Raw genomic sequence first — 15,250 nt, forward strand, 5'->3', positions numbered from 1 at the left:
CATTATTTCAACACAAAACAGTTTCGTGCAAATCAACAGGAAGTTTGTGACAATGCTCCGCAGAGGACCCCCCCCCATTCCTCACAAAACCCTTTTTTTAGACCATACTGCCGAAGAATGGAAGAGATACAAGAGTGTGTGTGTGTGTGTGTGTGTAGGTGTGTGTGTTTGTGAGTGGATAGACTCCTCAGCTAAAGACCCAGTCATGAGACCTACAATCATGCAGTCACGGGAGTTATATTTGTGCATTTGCAGAACAACACCCCCAACAGCTCCACTGAGATGGAGGAATATTGTGAAGTCTAGAATATGCTGCACACACACACACACACAATACACAGTATAACCGACATACTTGAGAAGTGAACAGTGAGGATGGTTGTGTAATGGGCTTACTAGGGCGCTTTGTGAGATTTGAGGAGGGAATTCAAATCATTCATAAAATGTCTCCAAGCCTCTTCGGGATGTGCGTGCTTGAACAGCTCTCTCTATGTCTCTTATCGTTATTCTACGACCTGCTTGGCTCTCCGTGACACTCTCAGAGGTCAGAGGAGGGACAAGTCATGAAAATTAGGTCTCAGTTCAGCAAACTCCCATCTATGACCATGATAAAAAAAAACAGCACAGTCAGAGTATCTCAGCCTCCCCTGCTAGGGCCTTGACCTTGGGTTCAACAGATACAGAGTGCCCCTTCATGCATTAGGGGCATGAGCCAAAGTGTGGCGGGCCACTCTCGGACGAAGACCACTTTGGCTCTTACATCTCTATTCATATCTCCATAATAGCATATGATTTCACCCTGCCTCTATGTGAGAGAGAGCTGTTGGTCAGGCTGGTCTCAGCAGGCATTCCAGTGTGTGAGACAGACAGTGTTAGGCTGTCAGGCCTTATGAGCAGCAGAAGACTGGGGGCTTTGTCTCTGTGGCCCAGGGTATTTATAGGAGTGTGCCATGTGCACAGCTGTGAGAGGGGTCTTAATCCAAGACCCACTCGATGAATCCTCGACGATAGCCACCAAAATACTGTACCTCAAAATATGTACAACTATCAGAATTTGCCTACCTTGTGCAGTGGCTTTTGGCGTATATTATATAAGTAGGACCCAGTTTTTCCAAGTCGGGTAACGTGTTCAGGAGAAGAAGAACAAAAAAAAATCAGGGCCCCAGTTACACAGACTGTCATGGTAAGATTCAGAAGGAAATACCTTTTCATGCCCCACAGAATTCTATACGGTAACATTCTGCAGTAGATCACACTCTGTATACATTCCTAAATCAACAAGCACTATAATGTTTATCCAAAGCCCTCATCCTGTGAGACATCCCTTGTCCACTTTTACATTCAAGTTGAATTCGAGTCCACTCCAACTTTGATGTGTTTTCACATACATATGTATTGACGTGTCCCAAGTGAGTGTGAACTTCTCTCAGCGCTCAGTGCATAGGTGGAGACCTTTGAGTTAAGCTTCTATATATTTGGACAAGGAGAACATGAATCACATATTTATTCTAATGGGACTTATGGTGCACTCTAAAAAAGACCTAACTGATACATTTGGATTTGAAAGGACAGCAGGTGCAGGCACTTAACTGAAAAATGTAAAGATCTGAATTGAAGGTACCGTTTGTCCCTTGTGTGATCTAAATTGATATTGTTCTATGAAGTTACCATCTATCTTTTCACATGTGCAAATCTTTCTAAAAACACAGAACGGACACAATTCAATGGATATCAGTCATCATAGAGGTAGGATTATGTGGGCTATAAGAATATGTACTGTAGGCTATAAGAATATGTACTGTAGGCTATAAGAATATGTACTGTGGGCTATAAGAATATGTACTGTAGGCTATAAGAATATGTACTGTAGGCTATAAGAATATGTACTGTAGGCTATAAGAATATGTACTGTAGGCTATAAGAATATGTACTGTAGGCTATAAGAATATGTACTGTAGGCTATAAGAATATGTACTGTAGGCTATAAGAATATGTACTGTAGGCTATAAGAATATGTACTGTAGGCTATAAGAATATGTACTGTGGGCTATAAGAATATGTACTGTAGGCTTTAAGAATATGTACTGTGGGCTATAAGAATATGTACTGTAGGCTATAAGAATATGTACTGTAGGCTATAAGAATATGTACTGTAGGCTATAAGAATATGTACTGTAGGCTATAAGAATATGTTGAAGTCCAGCTGTATTGGGTGGAGATGACTGAACTGCTCACTTTTGTGTCTGCAGGTATACAGACGAGGAGGCATACAAAGGTATGTCAATTGGTGTTGGTATATTATGCAGATCACATTTACCATCCTCCTCCCTTACCTCTTCAATGAATATCCCATAGGCTTCTTTCTACATTGTGGACAAGGTATGTGTCTGAAAACCATTATCAAAACAGTTTTTTTCATTCACATTCACCACAAAAACCAAGGTATGAATACTGTCGTGTGCATGTTTTGTTAATCACCCCCCCCCCCCTACACCTCTGATGAATATAACAGGAAACCTGTTTGATCACCACACACTGCCAAATCATTCCGGCCGTGGATACAGAGAACATCAACACATTAACATCAACATACCAGAGGATTTACCCATTGGACTTGGGTCTCTGCTGGGAGTTTACCTCATATTTGGATTTTTTTATTCTGCTTTACCACTAAAATCATAAGAAACACCGACAACTAAAATGTTGTGTTTATTGTTGTTATTGTCATGCATATTATTATTATTATTAATAGTAATGCTAATAATAATAATTAATAATAATGATAATAATAATAATAGGTGGGGTAGTTAAGATTTTTTTTTTGCCCCAAAAGGTTCTTCAAAAATAACTTTGAGGATCCATTAAAAGGGTTCTTCGAAGAACTTATAGGGTTCCCCCACAGTTTCAATTTTAAGGACCCCTAACAGATACTCCAGGAACCTTTTATTTGATTGTTTTGTTATTAATGTTTCCCTATGTTAATGACTAGGCCTCTCAAAAGGTCTTCCAAAGAGGAACGTTGAGCTCAGAGCAGGTTCAAATCAAATCAAAAACAATATCATTGGTCACGTACACATATTTTACAGATGTTATCACAGGTGCAGCGAAATGCTTATGTTTCTAGCTCCAACAGTGTGGTAACAACTAACGATACACACATCTCAAAACATTCAAAGAAAGGAATGAAGAAATATCAGAACGAGCAATGTCAGAGTCAGGAATATAAATATCTATGTATTTAGGTGGTGTGTATGGACAGTATGGACAGTATATGAATAGAAAAGGTGAGTACAGCAGTAGTTATATAGCATGGTGTGTATGGACAGTATGGACAGTATATGAATAGAAAAGGTGAGTACAGCAGTAGTTATATAGCATGGTGTGTATAGACAGTATGGACAGTATATGAATAGAAAAGGTGAGTACAGCAGTAGTTATATAGCATGGTGTGTATAGACAGTATGGACAGTATATGAATAGAAAATGTGAGTACAGCAGTAGTTATATAGCATGGTGTGTATAGACAGTATGGATAGTATATGAATAGAAAAGGTGAGTACAGCAGTAGTTATATAGCATGGTGTGTATCAGAATCTGCAAAATTGTATGGACAGTATATGAATAGAAAATTGGTGAGTACAGCAGTATCTTGTTATATAGCATGGTGTGTATAGACAGTATGGACAGTATATGAATAGAAAAGGTGAGTACAGCAGTAGTTATATAGCATGGTGTGTATAGACAGTATGGACAGTATATGAATAGAAAAGGTGAGTACAGCAGTAGTTATATAGCATGGTGTGTATAGACAGTATGGACAGTATATGAATAGAAAAGGTGAGTACAGCAGTAGTTATATAGCATGGTGTGTATAGACAGTATGGACAGTATATGAATAGAAAAGGTGAGTACAGCAGTAGTTATATAGCATGGTGTGTATAGACAGTATGGACAGTATATGAATAGAAAAGGTGAGTACAGCAGTAGTTATATAGCATGGTGTGTATAGACAGTATGGACAGTATATGAATAGAAAAGGTGAGTACAGCAGTAGTGACAGTACCTTCAGAAGGTATCCACACCCCTTGACCTTTTCCACATTTTGTTGTGTTACAGCCTGAATTTTAAATGGGTTCAATTGAGATAATGTCAAAGTGGAATTATCTTTTTAGAAATGTTTACAAATTCATTTAAAAAAAGCATATATTAGTTCAGGAGTAAACATGTGCTTAACAAGTAACATAATGTTGCATGGACTCACTCTGTGTGCAACAATAGTGTTTAACATGATTTGTGAATGACTACCTCATCTCTGTACCCCATACATACAATTATCTATAAGGTCCCTCAGTCGCGCAGTGAATTTCCAACACAGATTCAACCAGAAAGACCAGGGATGTTTTCCAAAGCCTCACAAAGAAGGGCACCTATTGCAGATATTGAATATCCCTTTGAACATGGTGAAGTTAATAATTACACTTTGGATAGTGTATCAATACAACCAGTCACTACAAAGATAAAGGCGTCCTTCCTAACTCAGTTGCCGGAAAGGAAGGAAACCGCTCAGGGATTTCACCATGAGGCCAATGGTGACTTTAAAAAACAGTCAGAGTTTTAATGGCTGTGATAAGAGAAAAGTGAGGATGGATCAACAACATTGTAGTTACATCACAATACTAACCTAAATGACAGTGAAAAGAAGGAAGCCTGTACAGAATAAAATATTTGAAAACGTGCATCCTGCTTGCAATAAGGCACAAAAGTAAAACTGCAAAAAAAATTGGAAAATAAATTCACTTTATGTCCTGAATACAAAGCATTATGTTTGGGGAAAATCCAACACAACACTGAGTACCGCTCTTCATATTTTCAAGCATGGTGGTGGCTGCATCACGTTATGGTTGTCATCGGAAAGGACTAGGGAGTTTTTTATACAAATAAATACAAATAAACAGAACAGAGCTTAGCACAGGCAAAATCCTAGAGGAAAACCTGGTTCAGTCTGCTATCCACCAGACACTGGGAGAGAAATTCACCTTTCAGCAAGACAAAAACATAAAACACAAGGCCAAATCTACACTGGAGTTGGTTACCAAGACGACATTGAATGTTCCTAGTGGCCTAGTTACAGTTTTGACTTAAATTTACTTGAAAATCTATGGCAAAACATGAAAATGGCTGTCTAGCAATGACCAGCAACCAACTTGACAGAGCTTCAATAATTTAAAAAAGAATAATGGCCAAATATTGTACAATCCTGGTGTCACTCCCTGACCTGGGAGAGCCTTTTTTTGTCTCGATTTTGGTTTGGTCAGGGAGTGATTTGGGTGGGCAATCTATGTTTTGTTTTCTATGTTTCTTTATTTCTATGTTTTGGCCGGGTATGGTTCTCAATCAGGGACAGCTGTCTATTGTTGTCTCTGACTGGGAATCATACTTAGGTAGCCCTTTTTCCCCTCCTTCAATGTGGGTAGTTATCTTTGTTAGTGGTGCTATAGCCCTGTAAGTGTCATGGCGTTGTTTTGTTGGTGACATTTGAAATAAAAAGGAAAATGTACGCTGCACTTTGGTCCACTTCTTTCGACGGCCGTGACACCAGGTTTGCAAATCTCTTGGAGACTTACCCAGGAAGACTCACAGCTGTAATCACTGCCAAAGGTGATTCTAACAGGTATTGACTCAGAGGTGTGAAAACTTGTAAATGAAATATTTCTGGATTTTAAAAAAAACATCGAAACATGTTTTCACTTTGTCATTATGGGATATTGTGTGTAGATGGCTAAACAAATATATATTTAATCAATTTTGAATTCAGGCTGTAAGACAACAATCTGGGGAATAATTTAGGTATGAGGTATGAATAATTTCTAGAATACCAAACATTAGGAACACTGTAAAACTGGCAGCGTACATGCGGCCGGCCCGCCACAGGAGTAACTAGATCGCGGTGGGACAAGGACATCCTGACCAGCCAAACCCTCCCCTAACCCGGATGACGTTGGGCCAATTGTGCACCGCCTCATGGGTCTCCCGGTCGCAGCCAGCTGCGACACAGCCAGGGATCGAACCCGGGTCTGTAGTGACGCCTCAAGCACTGCGATGCAATGCCTTAGACCGCTGCACCACTCAGGTCATTTGGGATACACTTGTACAGTATGTGTTAGTGGGGCACACATCTTTCTTGTGTTATTATATAAAACAACGGTTTATGTGTACGGCTACATTTCAGATATGTTTGAACCTTTGTTTTATTCGGGCTCTAGTTCAATTTTAAACGTCCCTTCAGGCATGTCATCCTGGAGCCGGGCCTGAATGTACAGATGTAGGATCGTAATGTGAGCCAGTTTGCTACAGCAGAAAAATAATCCCGCATCAACAGGAAATGTGAATTATTATGTAGATTATAATGAATGGCCATTTTTTTTGCAAATCAAGTCTGACATTTTACAGTAGAAATTACAAACTTTAGAAGCCTTTTTGAACCTCAAATAGGGTACAAGTTTGCATTTCCCGCTGTGCAGGAAAATTCCTGCAACAACAGGATGATCAAATGAAGATATGGCATCAGTATTCCCTGTGAATCTGGTGAGGTTTTCTTTCCCTTTTCAGAGAAATTTGTCATTCAAGTTGCTTGCCTTATTTCCTGTTAAACCATGTGAAAGTACCAGGTTTTGCCCTTTTTTAAAGTTTGCTGGTCTCTTGTGTTTATTATTATTTATAAATGAATCACAATAAAAAAAAAATGCATTTTGGGTAGACAACCGATAATGAAAATGAATTGTGTGGTCATCTTCACAAATCAAGCCAGTCCTCCATGAAAGCAATTCAATTTGTACTTCTCTTAGCAACCTAATGCTTCCACCCAACTCTCCTTGAAAAATTGCATCTCTCTGAGAGGGCTATCCCTATGGTGCAATGCTCATATGAAGACTTTTCCTACATCCCCAAAACTTGGCTGGCGAAATGGGCTAGTGACTAAAATATTGTGAAAACACGAATAAAATAATACAATTATAAACCATTCCATGGCAGTCATACATTTTTCAATAAAAATATGAGAAAACATCTCTATATGTAGTGATTAGTGACATTTACCATTAAACCCAACGTTAACTTTTAAATAATGGTAAAAAAAGTTTAAAAAAAAATATATATATTACCATTGGAAAATACTACAGTGTGTGTTTGAGTCTTTTACCATAGAATACCATTAGAGAACATAACATTGAAACGATTAGAACAGCTGTAGCCCAATGGTTTGCTTCTTCACCAGGAATGGTCTAAATAATCCAGACCTTTTTTAAGGGAATAAACCACACACACACACAAAACTGAATTGCTTTCATGGAGGACATCACAAGACAGGGAATACACTATATAGTATGAAAAAGCAATACTCCAAGCCACAGCTCCATACTACTTGTCAAACATAGAGAACTGATACTATATAATGGTTGTTGGGGTGGGATTTAGCAGGGGTGTGGGGGGACTGTGGGTGGCTTTTTTTCTTAATTTAATTGGATTCCTCATGTCTTATTCAATGATATGAAGAAGTTTGGTCCAAATCGGATGTTTGGTACTATATTTATTGAATTTTATATGAATCCTATAAATTAAAATTGCCAATTTGGGTGCAATCAATTAGCTTAACTTCTCAGAGATCAAATTATATTTGAACAAAATAATGTTTTAAACAATTTCAGCACAATCTGAGACGTGGATGTCGAAATCCTCGTTCTTGTGCTTATTTGAGGTGGAACGACCCTGTGGGAACAGAATGTGGGCCAAGACTAAAGACTCAAACACAAATGTGCAAAGACAGTACAAGGAATGTACTGTAGCTAGAACATACCATTGCAAAACACATTAGATATGCAACATGTACTGTAGGTCACTGAGCAATGTGTGTCTTTGTGTTATGGCTGCCTATTTTGTGAATGAGTAATTAAGAGGGAGAGAAATTAAAATAATTTCCATTCAGCTATGCATGTAAACACACACACACAGGCATGCTCACACGCATGCACTCTCTCAAACACACACACACACACACACACACACACACACACACACACACACACACACACACACACACACACACACACACACACACACACACACACACACACACACACACACACACACACACACACACACAGTGGCTAGAAACAAACAGCATGCATAGTGATGAGTGTTCTTTCCTGGTGTTTGTTGGGGCACAAGACGGACTGACTTCCTGGATTCAGAGTAAGGTAGTTAGTTTTCACTTCCAGTCATAAATAGTGATCCCAGCGGCCTGGCCTTCAACTAGCAGAGCACAGAGGACAGGAGGTAGTGAGAGGAAGGGAAAGACTCGGAAACACTGATAAAGGTCAAGGTCCATGACAATGATGCAGAGTAGGGGGAGAGGTGGACAGGATTTATTATAACACAGAAGAGAAAAACCCACAACTGTTTTCTACTAACTAGTCTCGCCTTTTTCTATTCAAATTTGGATCAAGAAGTAATACCTTTGTATCTACATGGAGATAATACTGTTGTATTACTATGTGTAGGGCTATTTGAAACTTCAATTGATTTTTATTTTCTAGTCATTAAAACAATTATTATAGTCCTCTGATAAAAAGAAATTAACATTTAGGAAATAAATAATTCATTTCTCCCTCCACCACAAAATACAGTGTATTGCTATGCGCAGAGAAGATGCAGAGGCAAGCCAACACAGCGCGCTTCCACATCACATACTCCAGCTCAGCTTCCCACAGGGACTGTTAGCATTAGATTGCATCACCCCGCTGAAACTAGATGAATGAATCCGTGTTAAACTCACACAGCATCTATGCACCGACTTTACATTACTGCGATATGACATAGCAAAAATCAGACTAATCTATCATGTCAGTAACAGAGATATAGGGATAGAGATATGTCCAAACTTTCCTTCACTAGTTACCAATCGCTATTCATTGCATGTCATTATGGTAGAAATAGGACCGTTACTTACAGTTATCGCTACTGGTATCAATGTGTGCTTTCCAAGCCGGTTTTTCTTTGACATTCATTGATTTTGGCCAAGTTTGCGCTGCATTACACGATGTATCCCCCCATGCGTGTCGTAAAGTGACACAGAAATGCGAGTTCACCTCATCTGCTCGCGCTCACAGGGACAGAAGCGAATATAGAGCGAATCCTATTGGCTGCTGTGCTACTACACATGATGACATCACCTTTGCAGAATCAACACAGACATTTATCCACATGTAAACTGCATTTATTTAAATACGATATATACATAATTTACTGGGCAGTAGGTCTGACAGGGAAATAAATAATAAGCAGATTGCTTTGTACAGTTACAAAACGAAAACGTCAATGTAAAAGTTGCCCAAAGCTTTTATAATTAATGTCATGAGATGAGATTGTAAATTATGGAAGTACTGTTTTTACATTATTGACAGTATTGTAAATGTCTATGATATCTTGTGACACACACACACACACACACACACACACACACACACACACACACACACACACACACACACACACACACACACACACACACACACACACACACACACACACACACACACACACACACACACACAAATCAATAAAACAAACAGCCATTACAAAGATGGCAGCAAGAGTAGTTATACTAGATGACTGCTAGTCAGTATGACTAATATTACAGTCTGATAAAGGCAGTGCTCCATACACTAACAATCAGAAGCATTATTTCCTTTGACACAACCTCATAACAGACTATTCAAATCAAATTGAAAAGAAAAGAGACAGTTTTGCATGTATATACTAAGAAAGAAAACAACAGGGACAGAAATGAAGGGGGAAACAACAGGGACAGAAATGAAGGGGGAAACAATAGGGACAGAAATGAAGGGGGAAACAATAGGGACAGAAATGAAGGGGGAAACAATAGGGACAGAAATGAAGGGGGAAACAATAGGGACAGAAATGAAGGGGGAAACAACAGGGACAGAAATGAAGGGGGAAACAATAGGGACAGAAATGAAGGGGGAAACAATAGGGACAGAAATGAAGGGGGAAACAATAGGGACAGAAATGAAGGGGGAAACAATAGGGACAGAAATGATGGGGGAAACAACAGGAAAACAAGGGACAGACATAAAAAGGTAAACAACGGGAAAAGAAACAGGACAGAACGAAAAGGGACAGTTTTGCATGTATATAATGTACCAACAATATTGGATAATCTATTGGATAACTATGAGTCACCTCTTCAAAAACCAACAGGAAAATTCTTAGTTCTACTGTATGTACACTATAGTGTAAGCTTTAGCACAGCATCCCTGGTTATCATTTGGGACCGCCGTCAACAAAGACCAACCAGGACAATTCCATCAAATCAATTCCATCAAATCAATTCCATCAAATCAATTCCACTCCAACATCTACAAAATTCCCTCACCCCGATTCCTTCCTTCCTCACATTGTATTGTTAAGGGAAGATTCCATTCAACTCCTTTGAGTTGTCATCTAATTCAGATCCATACCTCATCTGTTATCCAGACCTCTGGTCACCAATCCCTTCAATCCACTTTCTAAATCTGTATTTAGAAGCAGTTTAGATTCCATGTTATTAATTTCTATCTCTATTCATTTTCTCCATCTCTATGTGTTGAGATATAATCAGGTCAAGTCTCCCCATGACAAGCCACTCACAGGTTAGCTGTTATCCTAAATACAATCCCAGCTCTAAATTACAATCCAATATCCATTTATAACATGATATTCCATTACTGTAAATGATATTCCATTACTGTAAATGACATGTCCAGGTTCAATTGAAATTGAGAGTACTAAAATAATTCAGAACTCCAATACTTACATTACATTGTTCAGATCCTTTTCATCAATTTAGTATAGCAAATCAATTAACTTTCAGTACGGAGGCAAGAGCCTGGTCTCATACTCACACGGGAACCATTTCCGGAAACATGGATTCAGTCTGTTTATGCATTTTACGAAAATAATGAAAATCATCATTTCTTAACATAATAATATTACTTTGGCTTTTCAGTAAACAATCCAATATAATCCACTCATTTAATTCAACTGTAGGCTACCACAATATATCAATCTAGCCTTTCGCTCCGAGGTGAACCCTCGCTCTATAAAGCAATAAAGTTTTAGTCTCACTGTTAAAAAACAAACAAAAAAAGGCGGTGAATGAAACAATATATTTTGAGTAAAGAAAGCAAAGACAAGGCTAATCTGGTAGCACGTTCTGTTTGGACAGTTTGCTGGTGTTCTCTTTCCTGCTTGGCCATAAGGCAATGTCTCAGAGCTTCCCAAACCTGCAACCTAGAAGAGGCTTCAAAGATGCTATAACCTCATGACACGACAGCCATAAACTATAGTTGAAACTCATAATAATAAAACAAAACTGAAAATACTGAAAGCATAGGCAGAACTAGCATGGTCTAGACCTCTCTGCAGATGTAGGTTTCCACGGACAGACATAGCTTGGGAGGAGTAGTAGTATGTTAGTCCTCTTTCGCCAGAGAGATATTATTGATGTATAGACTCAGACTGGATGGGTTTCCATGACCCAGAGCATGTGATGGAACCATAGAACCGGAGAATTGAAATGCATTATATGTCTATTGCTAGAACCAAGCTGGTTCTAGTTCGGGTTCTGCCGTGTCTCTGGCCAGTGTGGCGGACTATCCAGACTAGTTGTTATGGCTCTCAGTGAGGACTTGGGCATCTCTAACGTTAAGCCCAGCAGGTTGCTACACTGAACTTCTACACACCAGTCCTTTCAGAACAACCTGACTTGTTTCTTCAGCTCGTTTCTCTTCCACAGTGCCAGCCGGTCAAAGTCAGCCATAGTCATCCTAAACACCCGGTAGAACTCCTCAGGAGACAGGTGGCGCTGGCAGAGAGAGATTAAACACATATGTTAGTGTTGTCGGAGTGACATAGTCAGAACCATCTCAGAAATAGAATACTTTCGACTTTCTCCATAGTACGTAAAGTGAGAGGTTTGCATTACTTGCATGTTTACAAACCTGAGAGAAACTCACCTCTAGTCTGGCTCTGTCCACGTCATTGGGGGGCTGGTTGCGCCCCCTTATGGTGACTACCAACACGTCATATGGGTAGATCTGAGGGAGGAGTGGCGTACTGTGGTTATGAGCCAAACGTTCAACGTGTTTAGATTTTCACACCACACGCAGACTAAGCAATGCCGCCCATCCTATTGCCAATGGCTCAAAGACATTTGCCTGTGTCATACATTCATCTGTACTTCCTCTGAAGTACAGATGAATGACTTCCTCTCAGAGCCATAGCAGCAGATCAGTAGGACTGTTCCTTTCTTATTGGGCTCAATTTCCTCTTTTCTGTTCTAGAGTTCTCTACTGTCAGCTTATCTTTGGTTAAGTGGTGGTAAGTTTGTTACGGAATTTGCATAACATCTTACCTTGTATTCTGTAGAAAAAGAGAGAAAAAGAACTGATCAGCACATTTATACATATTCTCATTGGTTATGTATTTTATATTCAAGTCATGACATTGAAAGGCAAACCCATTTTTGCTAACCTCTGATTCCCCAGTTCACTACATTGCTGCTGTCGTACTGGAAATAATCCGCACTCTGGGGCTGAAAGAGACAGACAACAAGTATAATTATTACCCAACGCCCACATCAGGCCATAGCCACAAGTTATTGGCCTTCAGCTGATTTGGATCCACAGGGCCCACGTTCAACCCCCACACCCTGTGACAACCCCGCACCCCCCTCATTCGTCACTCCCCCACCCTCAGAGAACTCACCCTGTGCAGTCCGTTCCTGCCGTACCCAGGCAACGAGGATGACTTGGCGATGAAGGAATCTGGAAGTGAGCAAACACAAGCATCCCTGCCGTTCAGCCTGTGAGCTACAACACACCCACACACTGGGCCACAGCAGAACACTGCACACATCATTGGAAACACTCAGTGACGGATGGGGCAATTAGCATTTCTAACAGAGAACACATGCAGATGTGTATAAGAGACAGCAGGGGGCGCTAAGAGCAAACACAATGGCGAATCCCTGTCTTTCTCCCTGTCTTTTTCATTTACGGGCAATGACATTACAAAGAAATGTCAAAGCCTGTATCAAAAGCCATTATGCAGCAGAATATGTACTGTATCTTACATTTTTAATTCATTGATATTTTCAACCTCTACTATGCAACATGCATGATTTGTAATCCTTGTGTAAACAACTATGAGCACAATTGATTTCATTAAAATGGCATTTGTTGTCATTGTGATGATCATTGTAATATACACGAATCAATCAATATCAGATGAGTGACATGGCTAAAGAGCTCATCTTGCATACAAAGATATAACTGTACTGTGCCCTTGTGATGACCCTCACCCTGTACGTACAGACAGACAGACAGACAGACAGACAGACAGACAGACAGACAGACAGACAGACAGACAGACAGACAGACAGACAGACAGACAGACAGAGTCATATCACTCACCACTGCCTGCATTGTAGTGGGATCTGGTGGGAGCTGCAAAGAGAGCAATATATAGGTGGAGACAGATGGAGACAGAGAGAGAAAGACAGAGAGAGAGAGTGAGCGAAAGAGAGAGCGGGGGGAGAGAGGGAGGGGGGTTGACATGGTTAGATACAGCCTCTGCTTGTAAACGTGCATGGTTAAGTGTTCTCATCTGGTCTCATAAAGATCCTATACCGGTTTCTCAACAGAATCTTAAAAGACCCTCCTGGTACAATCAGTCTTGAATCCAGGTTCATGACAATGATGAAAGATACCAACACACATAGCAACTGCGGTTCTCAAGTTTGAGAAAAACAATGTTCTAGGAGCTATAGTATGACACAGCTTCTCATGGATTACAGTGAGGATGGAGAGATGGAAGAGGTCTGTACGAACAATGCCAGACAAGAATGCCACTGCTTGTCCTAGTAGGACTTAACACATATAACAAGGACTATAACAAGAACACAAGAGATATACAACAAGGAGGACTTAAATAAAAGAGGGTTCAGTGAGATGAATAACCATTTCATCTTCCAACAATATGTGTACTAATGTGTGTGTCCCAAATGGCACCCTATTCCTTATTTACAGTACCAGTAAACATTTTAGAACACCTACTCATTCTAGGGTTTGTCTTTATTTTGACTATTGTCTACATTTCAGAATAGTAGTGAAGACATCAAAACTATTAAATAACACTTATCCTCAACAGCAGAGGTAACTGTGGGTCTTCCAGTCCTGTGGCGGTCCTCTAGAGAGCCAGTTTCATCATAGCGCTTGATGGTTTTTGAGACGGCACTTGAAGAAACTTCCAAAGTTCTTGAACTTTTCCATATTGACTGACCTTCATGTCTTAAAGAAATGATGGACTGTTGTTTCTCTTTGCTTATTTGAGCTGTTCTTACCATAATATGGACTTGTTTTTTTTACCAAATAGGACTATCTTCTGTATACTATCTTCTGTATTGGCTCAAACACATTAAGAAGGAAAGAAATTCCACAAATTCCACTTTTAAGAAGGCCCACCTGTTAATTGAAATGCATTCCAGGTGACTACCTCATGAAGCTGGTTGAGAGAATGCCAGGCGTGTGCAAAGCTGTCATCAAGGCAAAGGGTGGCTACTTTGAAGAATCTCAAATATATATAAATATATTTGGATTTGTTTATCACTTTTTGCTTACTACATGATTCCATATGTGTTATTTCATAGTTTTGATGTCTTCACTATTAATCTACAATGTAGAAAATAGTAAAAAATTAAGAAAAACCCTTGAATGAGTAGGTGTTCTAAAATGTTTGACCGGTAGTGTAGTGCATTACTTTTCCCTGCACAATACAGGGAAAATGGCTCCTTTAGAAAGCTTTCATGTGCATCACATTAGTCAGTGTGGCTGGCTGGTGCTGTTGCTGGTTGTGTTCTCACTTTCCCCAAAGAGAATGACAACATCCTTTAAACGTGGCGGCAGCTTTAATGACTCATCAATAAAACAGGAAGAGAGACATACGCCTTCAACTGGAGTGGGGCGGTGGGGGAAGTCAAATGTATGTACGCCCTGCAGTACACAACAAAACGCACATTCTCCCTCTCTCTCCCTCACTCTCGTTTCCACACCCTAACATGTAAACATACACTTCATGTGATGAGTAAGGAGGAGATAGGAGAGAGGAGGCTCGATGTAAGTGTGCACATCCTTCA

At 39.8% G+C, this 15,250-nt stretch overlaps 2 protein-coding genes across 10 annotated transcripts in view; both read right to left on the reverse strand.

Annotated features, from left to right (window-relative positions):
• Nucleotides 1-9,170, reverse strand: part of LOC118370390 (actin filament-associated protein 1-like 1) — a 44,351-nt gene extending 35,181 nt beyond the window's left edge. For all 3 annotated transcript variants that reach the window (XM_035755368.2, XM_035755369.2, XM_035755367.2), the window contains exon 1: nt 9,005-9,170. In XM_035755368.2, coding sequence (XP_035611261.1) covers nt 9,005-9,062 — 58 coding nt within the window. In that variant the 5' untranslated portion in view covers nt 9,063-9,170. The remainder of the gene's footprint in view (nt 1-9,004) is intronic.
• Nucleotides 9,171-9,256: 86 nt separating this feature from the next.
• LOC118370391 (actin-binding LIM protein 3-like) overlaps nt 9,257-15,250 on the reverse strand; it is a 141,089-nt gene continuing 135,095 nt past the window's right edge. For 2 of the 7 annotated variants that reach the window (XM_052457570.1, XM_052457573.1), the window contains 3 exons: nt 13,530-13,562; nt 12,823-12,881; nt 12,388-12,649 (listed from right to left, as the gene is read on the reverse strand). In XM_052457570.1, coding sequence (XP_052313530.1) covers nt 12,584-12,649; nt 12,823-12,881; nt 13,530-13,562 — 158 coding nt within the window. In that variant the 3' untranslated portion in view covers nt 12,388-12,583. Of the gene's footprint in view, nt 11,921-12,071; nt 12,153-12,387; nt 12,650-12,822; nt 12,882-13,529; nt 13,563-15,250 lie in introns of those variants that run through there. The other 5 variants (XM_052457571.1, XM_052457572.1, XM_052457575.1 and 2 more) reach the window with 3 other exon arrangements.

Source organism: Oncorhynchus keta, chromosome 12 (genome assembly GCF_023373465.1).
Source record: "Oncorhynchus keta strain PuntledgeMale-10-30-2019 chromosome 12, Oket_V2, whole genome shotgun sequence".
NCBI lineage: Eukaryota > Metazoa > Chordata > Actinopteri > Salmoniformes > Salmonidae > Oncorhynchus > Oncorhynchus keta.